This window comes from Mauremys reevesii, linkage group 26, assembly GCF_016161935.1.
Source record: "Mauremys reevesii isolate NIE-2019 linkage group 26, ASM1616193v1, whole genome shotgun sequence".
Taxonomy (NCBI): Eukaryota; Metazoa; Chordata; order Testudines; family Geoemydidae; genus Mauremys; species Mauremys reevesii.
In genome coordinates this window covers 8,867,242-8,882,307 of record NC_052648.1, presented here as the reverse complement: position 1 = coordinate 8,882,307, position 15,066 = coordinate 8,867,242, and the positions used below count along the sequence as shown (strand labels likewise).

Here is a 15,066-nt window from a genome sequence, read left to right as displayed (position 1 = left end):
GGCCCCTGGCACCCCCCCCCCACACTTTTGGGAGGGCTTCACCGCCCCTGTTCACATGTCCTATAAAAGCAAGCCCCATGGTGGCCAATATTCACTCAAAGGGAAATTGCATTGGCCAAAGCATCTGGAGGTCTCCTACCCAAACACCTACCCAACCACACGGTGCTTAGCTCAAGGAAAGCCATGGAAACACAACACAACGTGAGATCGCTTTGGAAACGCTCGGAAGTATAAGCTGCATCTGCACCGGGAGTTCGCTGAGGGGGTCGGGCGGGGGGAGGCGGGTGCGTTACCGGTGTAGGTCAAGCAGCCAATCCTTTCAAGTGTAGACGAGGCCGAAGGCAGCCTCCCCGAAAGCATTCCTGTCTCTTGGGCCCTGGCCACATCCTCCAAGCGAAGAGCATCTGTGCCATCTGGAGCCAGCTTGGCTCCTTGGGCTGAACGGAAAAGCCGTCGTTAAAGCCTCTCGCTCTGAGGCTGAAAGATTTCTCATCCTGTTTCAATAAGACGCTTGAATCTTGACTCATCCCTGTAATTTTTTTTTTAAACTATCTCACCCATTTTACACAGAGGGGCCCCTGTGGCCATGGAAACGGGGTTCTGCCCCACCCAAGCCACTGGATCGATGAGCTGTAGCTGGCGGCCTGGGGCGGCGAATCGGCAAACGGGGCACTCGCTGCTGTGCTGGCGTCTGGCTGCCTATGAATGTGACTCCTAGAGCTGTAGGACCCTGGGCAGACCCTGTCCCTGCAACTAACCCTCATGGGGGGAATGGGCCCTTAATTCATGCAGCCTTGTATTCTCGGGGAGGCTGATAGAGGGGACGGTGCCAGGAAAAGCATTTCCCCACTTATGGATCTTGGCCCCAGAGAACCCGCTCCCCCCGCACCCGGGACTGGGAAGGGTGGGGGGCAAAGCTGATGCCGAGCAGCTGGCTTCCGTAACCTCCTGCCCAGCTCCGCTGGCTTTTCGTCCCTTTCACCCCCAACAGGCCAATGGGATGATTCGCGCCGGGCCCTTTGCCAAATGGCTAGTGGCTGGCGGAGACCAGTCACTGGAATATGCATCCCCCAAACCCGCTCCCTCCCCCGGGGCCTGTACGTGTCGTAAGCCGCTCTGGGCACGTGATGGTTTGTGAGCACTCAGGGATGTTGTACACATCCGAAAGCTCAGCCTCCACCAAAGCCAGGGGCCCCATAAATACTGAGCATCCGCGTAATTGCTCACCATGTGTTAGAGAGGCCAAGGTGCCGGTGGCCTCTGCTGGGATGAATTCATTCAGCCCTTAGGAAGGACTCCAGTAAGAACGAAGTGGACGGGGGCACTAGCCGGCAGTGGGTTGGTGGCATCTGAAAGTTGTTGCCTTGCAGTGGCTTTTCCTGCATGTAATGGGTTAGCTCAGTCCTCCTGCAGCCCCACAAAAGAGGCGGACTCCCTGCTCCTGTCCGACCAGGCTACCCGCAACGTGGGGTTGCAAACTGGTTTAGAACACCCTCAGGGTCTGACTACACTGGACCCGTGAGCACCTTTCTCAAGCGGGCGCCTCGCTCTGAAGGAGACGCCCCGGTTCAACGGCAGGCAGGTGGGCTCGGTACAGGGCTCGCTGTAGGAGGGTCTCTGGCCTGTGTTGTGCAGAGGGACCGGACTAGAACATCAAAACAATCGCCGGGAAGGGCAGGGTTCTGGCTTCCCTGGGTTAAACTGTACGATAGGCAGGGCCCAAATCCCACTTGCACTCGTTCTTAAACCACAGAACTTGATCTGGTGATTTTTTCAGCCCTAGTGTAGATAAGGCCTCTGCTCTGCTAAATAAAGCAGGCCCTTCTGACCTCTAAGGAGCAAGCAGGGTCGGGGAGAGGGGTGAATGTCAGCCTTTGATGGTGCCGGAGTTTGGCTGGGGTTTCATTGCACAGGCCAATTGCTTCACAAGGGGAAATGCTAGGTAGGTAATTCGGTGTCTTGAATGGAAGATTAGATTTGTGTAGCACGTAGTTGGCATTGCAGAGGGGCTTCGCAAATGATTGGAGCCTTGATTTCCTAACACCCATCACTCCCTCCTGTCCCTTTTACAGGCTCTTTCCTGCTTGTGCGTGCAGCCTGGGGACGTGAAGGAGGGGGGAACCTATGTGATTTAGGAGCTTAAATCCCATTGTAAGTAAATGGGACTTAGCTTTCTAAGTCACTTAAGCATTTTTGGAAAGTTTACCTGCAGTCCGTAGAAATATTCGGGGCTGGGATTTTCAAAGGAGTTGGATGGCCAGATTCCATTGAGATCTGGGTGGCTAGCTCCCGGGGCTTATGCTTGCTGTTCCCCGCTGCCTGGCTCGCTAACCCCTGTCCCTGTTCTGTTGCAGACAGTACCTTGTTTGAAAGCTACACGGAGGGGGAAATCCGACAGCTGATCTCCACGCTGGTCGAGAGGTACAGCCAGTCCATGAACTCCGGGGGGCATGAGCTGCCGCTCTTCCCTAAGCCTGGGAACCGCATGAAGCGAGCCCGGGCCCGTCACAAACCCTGCGCCCTGAAGGAGCTGGAGGTGAGCGTCAGCGAGCTGGGCCTGGGCTATGAGTCAGACGAGACCGTGCTGTTCCGCTACTGCAGCGGCACGTGCGAGACGGCCGTCAGGAACTACGACCTCTCCCTGAAGAACATGAGGCTCAAGAAAAAGATCAAAAAGGAGAAGGTCAGAGCCCGGCCTTGCTGCAGGCCTCTCGCGTACGACGACGATGTCTCCTTCCTGGACACTTACAACCGCTACTACACCGTCAACGAGCTGTCGGCCAAGGAATGTGGCTGCGTGTGAAGCGGGGAAAGGGAACCTGGGAAGGTTGATGTCGGTAAGGCAGCGCCCCAAAAGCCAAGAGCGCGAGGGCCTAAAGGGATATTGCTGCGCTCCGAGAGCGAAAGGAACTAAGAGGGGACCCAGGCTCAGAGAGTCAAGAAGGCAACTGTTTCCAAGTCTACCTCAGTTCTGTGGTTGGACTCTAGGGGCAACAGGGAAACTCTTGATGCCGGGTTGTGCTTTGAGAGAAATCGAGGAGCCTTTCGACACTTCGACAGGTGCCTCCGCGCTCCCCCCACCGGCCCGGTGCCCCTGAGCGTTGGGATGCTCTAAGAAGGAGGAGCTGGGGAATGGAGAAGAAGGAGGAAACACCTGCTGATTTCCTCAGGGATGCCGGCATCCGTCACGCCAGCCTGGCATCCACGTGTGCTTTTATTTTATTGCTCGCACAAAGGGATTTAGCAGGAAAGCTTTGCCGGCCAAGTATTTCAGATCCAAAAGGTGCCACTCGTCCTTGTCTTTGGATGCAATTGGACGGCCAGCTCCGAAACTGCGATCCAGTCGGAAAGGAGGAGTCAGATTGGCATCCACATTCCTAGTCCTACGAAAACTGAGGCCTCTTCTCAGAGGCGCCCCTCCGAGACGGATTGCGGCCTAAAGAGAATTGCACCAGGGCACCGAGTTCACGCGGATGGAACCTTTTTGGGTGCGGATAAATGACTGAACGGTCAAGAAATATTCTTTTATATCCTAAGATCATATCTTACCCTTATTTTATTGTAGACATGCAGTATATTCATGCTCTGTAAATATACAGGAATATATAGAGAGATAGAGATATAAATATTGATGGCAATCGCAGACATACAGAATAGTATCATTCCTTCACAGCTGTTACGCCAACGTTATAGTGAGGTCAATGAACAATTGTTGGATGCTTCCCTCCCCCGACCCCAGCCATTCTATTGACCTGGGCCAGGAGATGATCTTAACATACCTGTCCGGTTGGTGGGTTTAACCAGAGAGAGGGCGAGGAAGAGGATTGGCGTGGGGCATGGGGGTGATGAGAATTTCAAAGCTGCCTTAATTTTAATGGGAACTGGGTGTTCTGATCTCCTAGGCAGCCTTGAAAATCTCCATGTTCCGCATCAGGCATATTGACATTCAGGTAGTCAGGAAGTGTGATTGTTGAGAAGGAATTTCCCGTGTTTCTACTGCTTTGAGCACCTCCTTTGCTTTCCATCTGGCAAGCCTGCTGTCCTGCTGAAATAAACCATCATGCCTCTCCCTGGACTAGCTTTGCAGGGACACTGCTGTAATAGAGTTACTGGCACCTATGCTCCAGCAGGGTCTACAGACTTCATTGGACACGGAGGGCAGGTCTATGCTACAAACTTGCAGCTGTGCTGCTGTCGCGCGTCCAGTGAAGACGCTCTAAGCTGACAGCAGAGAGTTCTTAATAATTCCACCTCTGTGATAGGCAGTAGCAATGTCTGGCTACACGGGGGGGTTGTCAGTATAACTCCATTGCTCAGGACCGTGGATTTTTCACATCCCTGAGCGATGAAGTTATACTGAAGTAAGCGTGTAGCGTAGACCTGGCCTAAGACTTGGGTTTGCAAAGGAGCCTAAGGCCTCGTCTACACTTCAAGGTCATATCGCTTTGACTATACTGGTGTAATTAAAACGGTCCAACTTCCCTAGTGTGGACATGCTTATATTGGTATAAAGGTGCTCATATTAGTATAGGGAAGGAGAATAAACTATAAAGCAACTTTTATCCTAGTATAACTGTGTCCACACTAGGAGCTCTACTGGTATAACTATACTGGTCAAAAATCACACTCCTAACCCAAAGAGTTATACCAGTACAAAATCTGTGTGTAGGCCATGCCTAAGGGAGTTAGGCACCCAAATTCCATTGAGTTCCGTGCAGTGGGGATCATTTGCCAGTAAGGCTGAGTGTTGACGCTGCCTTGGGGCTTCCCGTTCATTTTGATTGGGATTTGGGCATCAAACGCCTTTGAAAATACCAGCCTTGGGCTCTGCTTTCCCAAAGACTGGGGTGACTGTTGAACCCAGCCTTCCACTTGGCTGTGCAAAAAACTGGGGGGGCTGCTCCAGCCTGGGCCGTCCTGTGAAAGGAAAAGGAGTTCCCTGGCATTCATACACAACTTTCCTTCAAATGTGGCTTTTTAATGGACAAACGTTTGGTGTTTCCACCCCCCTTAGGGCCTGATCCGATTCCCGCTGAGATCAGCAGAAAGCCTCCCATCTCACAAGAGCTGGTGTCGGCCTTCAGATCCATTCTAGTCACCTCTTGTTTGCCCGCTCACTGGAACGATCTCTTTCCCATCTTCCCTCTCATCAGCTTTTTGTCTTAAGGCTCATGCCAACCTACGGTAACTGGATCAACTCTCCATTTCCTCCACCGTTGCTGGTGTCGGCTCACATGACCAGGTTGTCCTCAGTGTAAAATGGTTTAGAAACACTCTGGAGGATGAGAGATGGGTGTTTCCATAGGATGGCGTTTTAGTCTGAGGGCTAGGGATGCATTGGGTGGTGATACAGTGGAAGACCAGAGCGATAAAATTAGGATGCATATCAGCAATAACATCCTAGCTGGAGCTGTAATAGAAGTTCAGTGGCAGATCAGAAGGGCCAGATCCCAATCCAGAAGCAGTTGAAATCAACAAGTCCATCAGGAGCCGCGTGTCAGGTTGCCAACTTCGTAATATTTAAAAACCAGACACTCCAGCAGGAGTGCCGGCAGCTCCCCTGCCCCACCTGTTCCCCCCAAGGCCCCACCCCTGCCCCTCCTCTTTCCCCTCCCCCCTGTTGCTTGCTTGCTGCTTTTCCTCTCCAACCCCCCGACCTGTGTCAGGAGGGACTCACCTGCAGAGCCAGGCCTGGGAGCTGCTGCTGCCCAACACAGGTAGGAGGCGGTCCCGGCTGAGTAGGAGCTGGAGTGGGTGATGACTCGGCGCATCCCTGCCTCCCCTGCTCCCAGTAACTGGACTTTGAGTGTCCAGTCAATAGATCTGACCGAACACTCTCAGGTCCCCTTTTCGACCGGACTTTCCAGTCGCAAACCAGGCACCTGGCCACCCTAGAGCTTGCACCTCTACAGATAAGATGGGGCTGAAATCCATAGGAATCTTAAGAACCCAACTTACAGCAGCCTTTGAATGCAACAGGAAACACTCAGCGCAATCACCTGAGCCCGAACCCTAGAAGGACTCGGATTTAGCACTTCCCACCCAGTTGGCCGAATGTACGAGAGGGTGGTGAGCTGTGTGTGCTGGTCTGCTGTTTCGTCAGTTCCTTGTCTCCAAAGAACCCAGGCCCCGTTCTTCCCACGGCACGTACACAAGTGCTTCCCATTGACTTCACTAGCGTAGAGTCGCTTGTATCATGGGTGAGAGAAGAACCAGGCCCTTTCTGTCTGTGGTTAGCGTTTACAGCCGGGTCAGTGTTGTTTACTATGTGGGGAAATAAATGAGACTCCAGACTTTTGCAGTCTCTGAACAGGCTATATTTGTCGCGTGGAGTAGCTGGTTTTCTCCTCCTGGCTCCTTTCCCAGCTAATGCAAATGGTAAACAGAAGGCGAATATTGGTGTCATGTCCTGGGCATTCACCAAGGCAATGGAAAATTAACAGGCCTGGAATTCTCTGATTGTTATTGACGTCCCCGTCTTTTGCCCAACTGTGGGCCAGGCTCTGATCCCAGCTACAACCGATATAAATCGGAAGACGCCCCACGTGAAAGTGGCGGAGGTCGGAATCTGTCCCTCTTGTTTCTTTTTCACAGCAGTCAGGGGAAAACGTGTTTCTTCCTTCCTGTTCGCATAGATAATGAGCCGCTGCGGCTGGGATTTGCAAAGGAGACAAAGGGAGTTAGGCACCCAACTCCAAAAAAAAATGTCAAGGGGGAGTTGGGAGCCTGACTTTGAAAATCCCGGCCTATAATGTGAATGGGAACCCACATACTTCTTGTGCGTATCTCCTGCAAGACATGCAAAATGTAACGTGGCGCGTGAATAGCACAGATTTCTGACCCCTGCCAAAGGTCAGGCTTTTTTGCATTGGATCCAAAAGCTGCTCTTAGCTGAACGGAGCCAAGATGTATCAAAGCAATATAAACATCATCATTCAGCAGCCTTTGACTCACTTGCACCCTGCTTCCATATAAAAGCAGGCTGCCGGGCTCTGGAATCCTAATCTTTACCCTCACCTTTGAAAGAGGAGCCCAGATGTAGAAACTGGCAGGAGGAGAGGGGAATAGAGTCCATCTGTTGGCTTTGTACACACATGGAAAACCGCCGGTCAGTTTGCAAACGGCAGCTGTTTACCGCAAGGCTTTGCTTCTGCCGGGTTCCCATATACCCAGCTTTACAAACCATGTCTAATGCCCTACTGGGAATGCGAACATGGTGTACTTAAAGTCTCTTCAGCAGCAGGGTTGGCTAACCCAGGCTCCTGCTAGTTCAGAAGTGACAAAAGCCAATGTGTATATTTTCTAAAAAATACAGCGAACATAGCACAAGACGTTCCACCTCCTAATGCAGGCTGCGCACGAGAATTCAGCCTGAGGCTGTGTGGTGGAATTCCCCTATTTGGGATTGATTCTACGGTCACTTACGCCGTTTTTTTACTCCACTGCAAGTCTGTTGTTTAGTGGGATTGCTGCTGATTTGCACTGTGGTACCTGGGAGGCGAATTGGTCCCTTGAATCCATTCCACCTGTGTCTCGGGCCTTTGCTTTTCATTTTATTTGATGTGCCAAATTCTGTGATGACTTATGCCAGCTCCCGCCACGCCCTTATGCAACTCCAAGGAGCTAAGATTCTCCATTCACAAGAGTAACTGTGTTGAAGTCGGAGTTGCATCAGTGCGAAATTGGCATTAGTGACTGGAGAATCCAGTTTACTGGCTTCATGGAGAATTGCCCGAGGTATAAATCAGATCAGAATGTCACCGAGGTGATAGATAAATCAAAGACACGTGTGATTTTTTATGACTATTCACTGTAGACTAGTGTGACGAAGATTAGCCCTTGGCCAGAATCAGTGTAGGGTGATATTTACATCCGGAGGAAATGTGATCTGCTAGCATCAGTCAAGAGATTCCATGTGTGCGTAAACTGAATGTCACTTTTGGAGACAAGAAAGCACTTCGGTAATCCATGTGGGCCGTGGCAGAGCCCTAGGGAAGATCAATGCTAATTTCTTCATGGTTTTCAGTTCCTTTAGGCATGCAGAAAAATAAGCCATCATGAAAGATGTCAGGGAATGGAAGAATTGATGCAATATGAGAGGTGGCCATAGTGTTTGGGTGCAGTCGTTCAGAACCCAAATAGCTCCTTGTTTTCCTTTGTTCTTATCCCCTTCCTGTTACATCTGCTAGTCCTGGCTATTGGTAGGAACAAGGGTTTGGTTGGGGAATGTCTCTTCTTCATGCACCACCCTGCATTCGCTTGTGAACAATGGGAGTTTTCCCATGGATTCAGTGGGTGCTCGATCAGTTACAGAGCTAAGTAATGTGAAAGGTAAAGGCTTGTAAGTAATGAATGCAGGTGCAGAAATCTGGATTGATTCATTGTGGGGAAGGGGAAAAGGGGGGGCGAAAGCTGACAAATATTCAATGGATTTATTCCCAGCAAACAGTCTGACCAGCACTGCCTACACAATTGCTATTTCAATTATTCTTTCCGAGCATGGCTTGTGTCACAGCAACAGTTCTGAATGAAAAAAATCCCCTCATACCGCCTCAGGCCATGGGCCTGGCTAGCAGATGCAATAGCATTCAGCTTGGGAGCTGGGATCACGGGATGTTCTATTTTCAAGAGATGAGAGACGCGCTCTTCTGACTTCTAAAAAAAACTGAAGAAGAGCAAATGGCCTCTTGAACATTTGGTTCCCAGCCCACTCCACTCTAAAAGTTAACCTGGTTTTGTTTGCAGAGTCTCCGGTTTAGAAAGAAAAGCTGATCGGTGGCTGGGGCCAGAATGCAGCAGACAGGGAACAGGGATTCTGTGGGTTGACGTACTGGGGTAGATCTTCATTGCAGAGTTCACTCGGGTGGGAAACGGTTTTCCCATCCTGCCACCATGTTTGAGATTTTCGAAATGTTCCCTGTTCCGCGGTGTGATGAAATCAAGACCTTTTGGAATTTGTCGTGGAAAACGAGAGAGAGAAACACCCAGAATAGCCAATAGCCCATTCCTGGAATATAGGGAGAGCCACTGTCCTGGAAATGGGTCTCCCCCAACCACCCCAGCACTGTGCCCTGATCACTGGGCAGTTGGCTACTCTGGGGGGTAGGGGGAGTAGGCGTCTCTTTTATTTTCTTGTGCGAAACCTTCCTGAAACTAACCCTTTCCTGGGGAAAAATTCAATTTTGATGAATCAGCATCTTCTGACCAAAAAACCCCACTTTTTTCCAAAAAACTCCCAACCAGCTACACTTGAATTATCTACACACCAGCTGGCTCCTCTCATGCGAGCCAAGCTTGAGTGAGAGCGGCCACACCACAAGGGAACACTCGAGCAGCCGTGTGCTCACTGGCGCTGCACTCACACATGCGTGGCACTAAGACTTATGGGAATATTTAACCCGTAATGCCTTGAGCCCGCAGTAAGCAGAGCTACTCTGACACCGATTTCCTAGTGAATTCTGGGAGAGCTTCCTGTCTGGCCACACTTGGGGAATTGTGGGAAGGCTCTGGAGGAGCAGAGGTTTGGGAGTGGCAGTAGCTTGCATCCACACTACGGGGTGGTTGTGTTAGCAACTGATGAGTTGTGCTCTCTCAAGATGTAACCTGTAGCCCCGGACAGGCCAGCCTATTTGAGCTAAATGCAGCGCCATACTCCAGTGAGGGCCGTCTGTGTGCGGCTGGGACTCGAGTTCGGGGCAACACTCAACGTATCTTTGCAGGGAAGACAAACTCTTATGGTCTGAGCCTGTGGAAATTATTCACCATCACACGAGGCTCCCACTGAAATCAGAGGGAATTGGGGGGAAGAGTTTGGTTTACACTGATGTCAGTGGAGTCACACCTGGTTTAAGTGATGTCCAAATCAGGCCTAAAGGCCAAGATTTTCAGACGTCTCTAGTGATTTCGGGTGCCTGACCTGAGTTACCTTAAACGGGCCTGATTTTCAGCAAGCGCTGAGCTACCCTCCCACCTGCCCCCTGGAAATCAGGGCCCCTTAAGGGTGTATCCAGCTGGGCACTGGGGATTGCTAGTCACTACAGAAAATCTTGGCCTTTCGAGCTGGATTCTGAAATCACTTATGCTGGTGTAAAAACAGGGTTGCCGGGTTTGGTTGGACGTATTCCTGGAGGTTTGCTCACGTGACATCATCTTTCATCAAAGCGTCCTCTTTCGTTCCAGGAGACTCCAGGACCTAAAACAAAATGGGCCCAGTGAGCCAGCATTATAACCCGTGTGAGTCAGAATCAGGCCCTTCGAGTTTATTCATGGAGTATGACTGTTTCCTATATAGCGATACCGATCTTCTCCCTGCCCTTCCTGGAACCCACGCTAACGCTAATGTAGAGGTGTGACTAACTCACCGGTCACTGAGAGCTACAGGTCCCGCTCTGGGCCTGATCCACAGAGGATATGTCTGTTGCAACCCTAGCTAGGGAATTTTAGCAGCTTGTGCTTTTAGTCTCTGAGGTTCCCCGCTTCAGTCCCCAGGGTGCCAGCCAAGGTGGCAGCTATCACATCTCACTCTAGAAGAGGACGTGATGAATAGACAGGTGGGAGACTTGCAGCTGTAGTGAGAGGCATGGAAACAGGAGCGAGCCAGGGAGAGAAATGGCTCCCGTTGGTCAGATCTCGGCGCTGTTGTCGCAAAGATGTCCCAGAAGGAGGGACTGTGGAATGACTTCTCCTGAGCCGATCTCAGTATCTTCAGGATAGGAACTGTAGCCATTTCCTGTCTGTGGTGTTGCTAAACAGCTGGTGTGTTGCACCCCAGAGGAGGCTGCATTTTTGGGGGGTGGAGTGGGAGTGACTCCTTGGGCCAAGTCCCATCCTCAGATACCTGCATGTCACTTGTATGTGTCCCAGGGCAGAATTTGGCCACCGTTTGTACAATGGGTTCTTGAAGTGCTTTGAGATCTGTCTGGATTGGCCGGCACCGAATCGTTGTGACAGGAGGGGTTGCCAAGGGAAAGTGAAGTTTCATTATATGGAGTGTTGAGGCCATCCATTAACTCGGCGCTACAGCTGCCCTGTTCGCCTCGGTTTTCCAGCCGACGGTTGAGCCTGCTTTTTCTCATCTTCAAGTTGATGAAAATGTTCTGATCTACCCGAATGCCCAATAAAGCCATTGAAAGCCTTGCTGACTGCCGTGTCATTCTGGCTACCAACCTGCTCCAGCCCAAGGCGATTCTGCCTGGTGTTTGCAGGCAGGGCGTCGGTTAGTAAAACCCCTTTCCAAAAATCAGAGCCCCATTATTAGTGACATACCAAGGAAATGATTCAGTAGCACAGCAGAGGGCACTCGAATGCCTGATCTCTGCGGTGCCGTACCACAAATGTGGCCGGCTGAATTGGTTTGGTTTGATTTCTTGTTTGAATGTGAGTGTTAACGTTTGGGTTTCCGAATGCCAAGCTCCCTCCCTCTCGCCAAAGGATTTTTATGTGTGTGTGTCCTGTCCAGGGCTGTATTTGGGGCCATTACACAGAGGAACTGTAAGTCCCTCTGTTTGTGTTATGTAATAATGTTGCTCAATCGGTCACATTCTGTGTGCTCCTCCATTGCTTATTCACTGAAATCTGTTTTTAATAGGCTCTCTCTCTATTATTTGACAAATGCTTCTGCATCTCCTTCTCGGCTGCAGTAAGAGATTTTACGCCTCCCAAAGAATGTCTAAAATGCAGAAAGGAGGCGAAAGGATGGAAAAGCCTCTACGTGAAAGCGACATCCAAATCTGCCGCCTGGCTCTTTCTTCACCATCCCATGAATTATTTATTGTTAATAACAATAACATCTGTTATGGTTTTTTTTTTCCTCTGCAACTTGCATATCTGTATGCTGCAGATCGGCCATTAGCTTTAAATATACCCACCAATAAAGGGCAAAGATATTTCATAGCGTTTGAAAAATGACAAGCTTTCCAGACACGACGCATTTAAAAAAAAAAATTCTGGCAGTTGTGATCAAGCCATGAGAGTTGGTAGATTATTTTACCCTCTTCTGTCTGCTAATGAGCTACAAGCACAATTCACTGTGTTTTTACTATATATCCATAGCATTGGCCAGTGCAAGAAGGATTGTGAAGTACAGAGGTGTTTAGGAGACTGATCCTTCTGTCATTTAGACCAGTTGCAACTCCACTGGCTGCATTGGAGTCACTTCTGATTTGTATTGATGTATGTGTGAGAAGCAGCCCAATTTCATTGTTTTCATTTGAGTGAAACCATTGGCAAACGGGCCATTCCTTACTTAAATAGTTCCAGAAACTTTGTATTAAATCGGTTTGCCTAATTTATGAAGACAAATTATTTTTAGGGAGGGAAAATAATCTGTTTTCTTAATAAACAGAGTTACTGAATACTTTCAATATTGGTTGAGCAAGGAATACAGTTATGGCATAGTCCCCATTTCAAAGAGGAGAGTAGTTTCAGATTAATTGAAAGAAACACAATGGGAATGGGAAACAATATTTCATTTCTCTTTTTGTAAATTACACAGGAGCAAGTTATTTTACTGGGTTCTTCCTAGTAACCACGGTCCATTCTTCAGTGCTGGTCAATTTCATCTGTTCAGTCGCTTCCATTCCCGCATTGTTGGCTCGAATGACCAACTGCAAGAAGTTGATGCAATGCATCTGTATGTGAGATGATCTCTATTTATTCAAAGTAACTTATGTTATTTATTTAGATACTGTAGTGTGCAGTCTACATAAAGCATTCTTTCTTTCTTTCTTTTTTTTATTTATTGAGCAAAAATGGTGCCAGTGCAGTTTACATTTATTACATTTTACCATTTATTCTGAACATTGAGTAAAATGCAGTATGAAATATTTTTTTTAAACAACCTAAAGCCAGCTGTGATGCTGTTACATACTTAAGACAAGGTGAAAATAAAGTGAGGATTGTATTGATTCCTGTCCAGTTATTTTCTTTCACTTCTGTCTCTGTCTAATCAATGGCAACGGGATGCTGCATTCATTTTATTTTGCTATTAACTTTGCAACTTCGAGAGCTGGGTATAAAGCCGAACAAGGTTGCCCATATGGTAGCCCTCCCTGTTGGCTTCAGTCACATGGACCTCACTAGGCCCATTGGGCAAAGGCAGGGCCGGCTCCAGGCACCAGCCGACCAAGCACGTGCTTGGGGCGGCACCTTGGGGCAGGGCGGCGCTCGGTTGTTGGGTTTTTTTTTGGTTCAGCAGGGCAGCGCTGGAGGGTTTTTTTTCTTTTGTTTTCGTTTCCACCGGGTGGCGCTCGGAGGGGGGGGGCGTGTTTCGGTGGCGCAGCGTTCGGGGGGGCCGGGGCTTCGGGCGGCGCGGCGCTCTTCTTTTTTGGGGCAGCAAAAAAGTTAGAGCCGGCCCTGGGCAAAGGTTTCAGAGCGGGAGAGAACCTGGTCCTAATTTGCAATAGTATTTAAGAAGTGCTTTCATTTGTTCAGTCTCAGTGCAGCAAGCCGTTCCCTTTGTTATCTCTCTGGCTGCATCTTCCAGTGGACAGCCCTTAAATCTAAGGCCTGGTCTGCACTGAAAAATTAGCTTCCTTGCACAGGGCTGTGAAAAATTTTTGCCCTGAGCTACATGTATAAATCAACCTAACTCTGTCGATGCAGGTACGTTGATGGAAGAATTCGTCCACTGACCTGGCTACCGCCTTTCAGAGAGATGGATTAACTACATCGACAGCAAATAGCCCTTCCATCGATGTAGGAATTGTCTACATTATGGCTCGACAGCGGCACAGCTACAAAGTACGAGCTAGAACTCCTGGGGTCCATTTCTGACTCTGCCACTGACTTGCCTAAGGTTACACAACACGTCCAGTCATTTAAGCTCTCGGCCCTGCCTTTTCCCCATCTGTAAAATGAGGATAATAATGCTGACCCTTCTGTGTAAAGCTCTTGGAGATCTATAGATGAAAATTCCCACCTATGACAGTATTATTCAGGATACTTTTCAGCAAGCGTTGAAAGAATCCGCTTCACTATTTGGCAGCACTGGAGTTTTGGCGTTGTTGGCAGCGGAGCTGATTTTTCAGTTTGCTGGAGGTTTTGAAATATTAGAAAAAAGGTTGATTCCTGTCGAATCGAAACCAAAATTTTTTCTCAATTTTTAGCAAATTGAAAAAGTCGGAACAGTTTTGTTTGGGGGTCAAATGGAACATTTTATTCAACCTGAAATGAAATGGTTCATTTAATTTTCGGGCATTTTAGCCTCCCTTGAAATAAAAGCAAAGGAAATGAAGGGATAGGCCACCAAACCAAGGAGAAGGACGAGGCGGCCCACTTCTACCCAATAGCTAGAGCACTACCGTGGGGACTGGACTTGAACACCTCCTTTGAGCAGGGACTTGGCACGAGGATTTCTCTCCTCTGAGGAGGCAACACTCACCACTAGGCTAGTCTAAGCCAGGTTGTTGTCAAACTTTCCCGTTGACGCTGTTCAACTTAGTATAAATAATACTCCTAGGGAAATTCTGCACCAATGTCCTCGCACAGAATTTATGTCCCCTGCAGATTTCTTTGCTTCCCCACAGAAAAATGACTTTCTGACAGGGGAGCAAAGGGAATCTACAAGAGCAGTCACATGAGCCTCCCCAGCAGTATGTTTTGAGTGCCCAAGGCAGCCAGCAGAGATGTAAATCACTGTGGGGCAGGGGGCGGGACTGGGGAAGACCCGGCTGGTGGCTCCTACCCTGTGCCTGGCTCAGCTGCTAGTCCTGGCTGGGCTGGGGAGGACGGGACTTCCTGTTCCCCTGCACGGCATCCGGGGCCACATCAGCATATCAGACTCACCCCCAGATTTCTCCCCCAGCTGTAGGAAGCTCTGCACACTCTCTTTCCTTCTCCCGCACCCCTGCACTTCCTGCACTCAGTGCTCCTCAGCTGCAGGGGGAGGGATCTCTGTACAGGGAGTTCTTCCCCCATCTGCCCAACCCCTGTGCATCCAGACCCCCTCACATCCAGACTCTCCTGCTGAGCCTCATCCACCCTGCACCTGGACCACCCCAATGAGCCACCCGCACCCTGATCCCCACCCTACCAAGCCCCAACCAGCTGCACCTGGGTCCCCACCCT

The 15,066-nt window shown here is 49.7% G+C and overlaps 1 protein-coding gene across 5 annotated transcripts in view; it reads left to right on the top strand.

The window, feature by feature from the left end:
• Positions 1–12,886, top strand: part of NRTN (neurturin) — a 95,499-nt gene extending 82,613 nt beyond the window's left edge. For all 5 annotated transcript variants that reach the window (XM_039516077.1, XM_039516080.1, XM_039516079.1 and 2 more), the window contains exon 3: positions 2,355–12,886. In XM_039516077.1, coding sequence (XP_039372011.1) covers positions 2,355–2,803 — 449 coding nt within the window. In that variant the 3' untranslated portion in view covers positions 2,804–12,886. The remainder of the gene's footprint in view (positions 1–2,354) is intronic.
• The last annotated feature ends 2,180 nt before the right edge of the window (positions 12,887–15,066 follow it).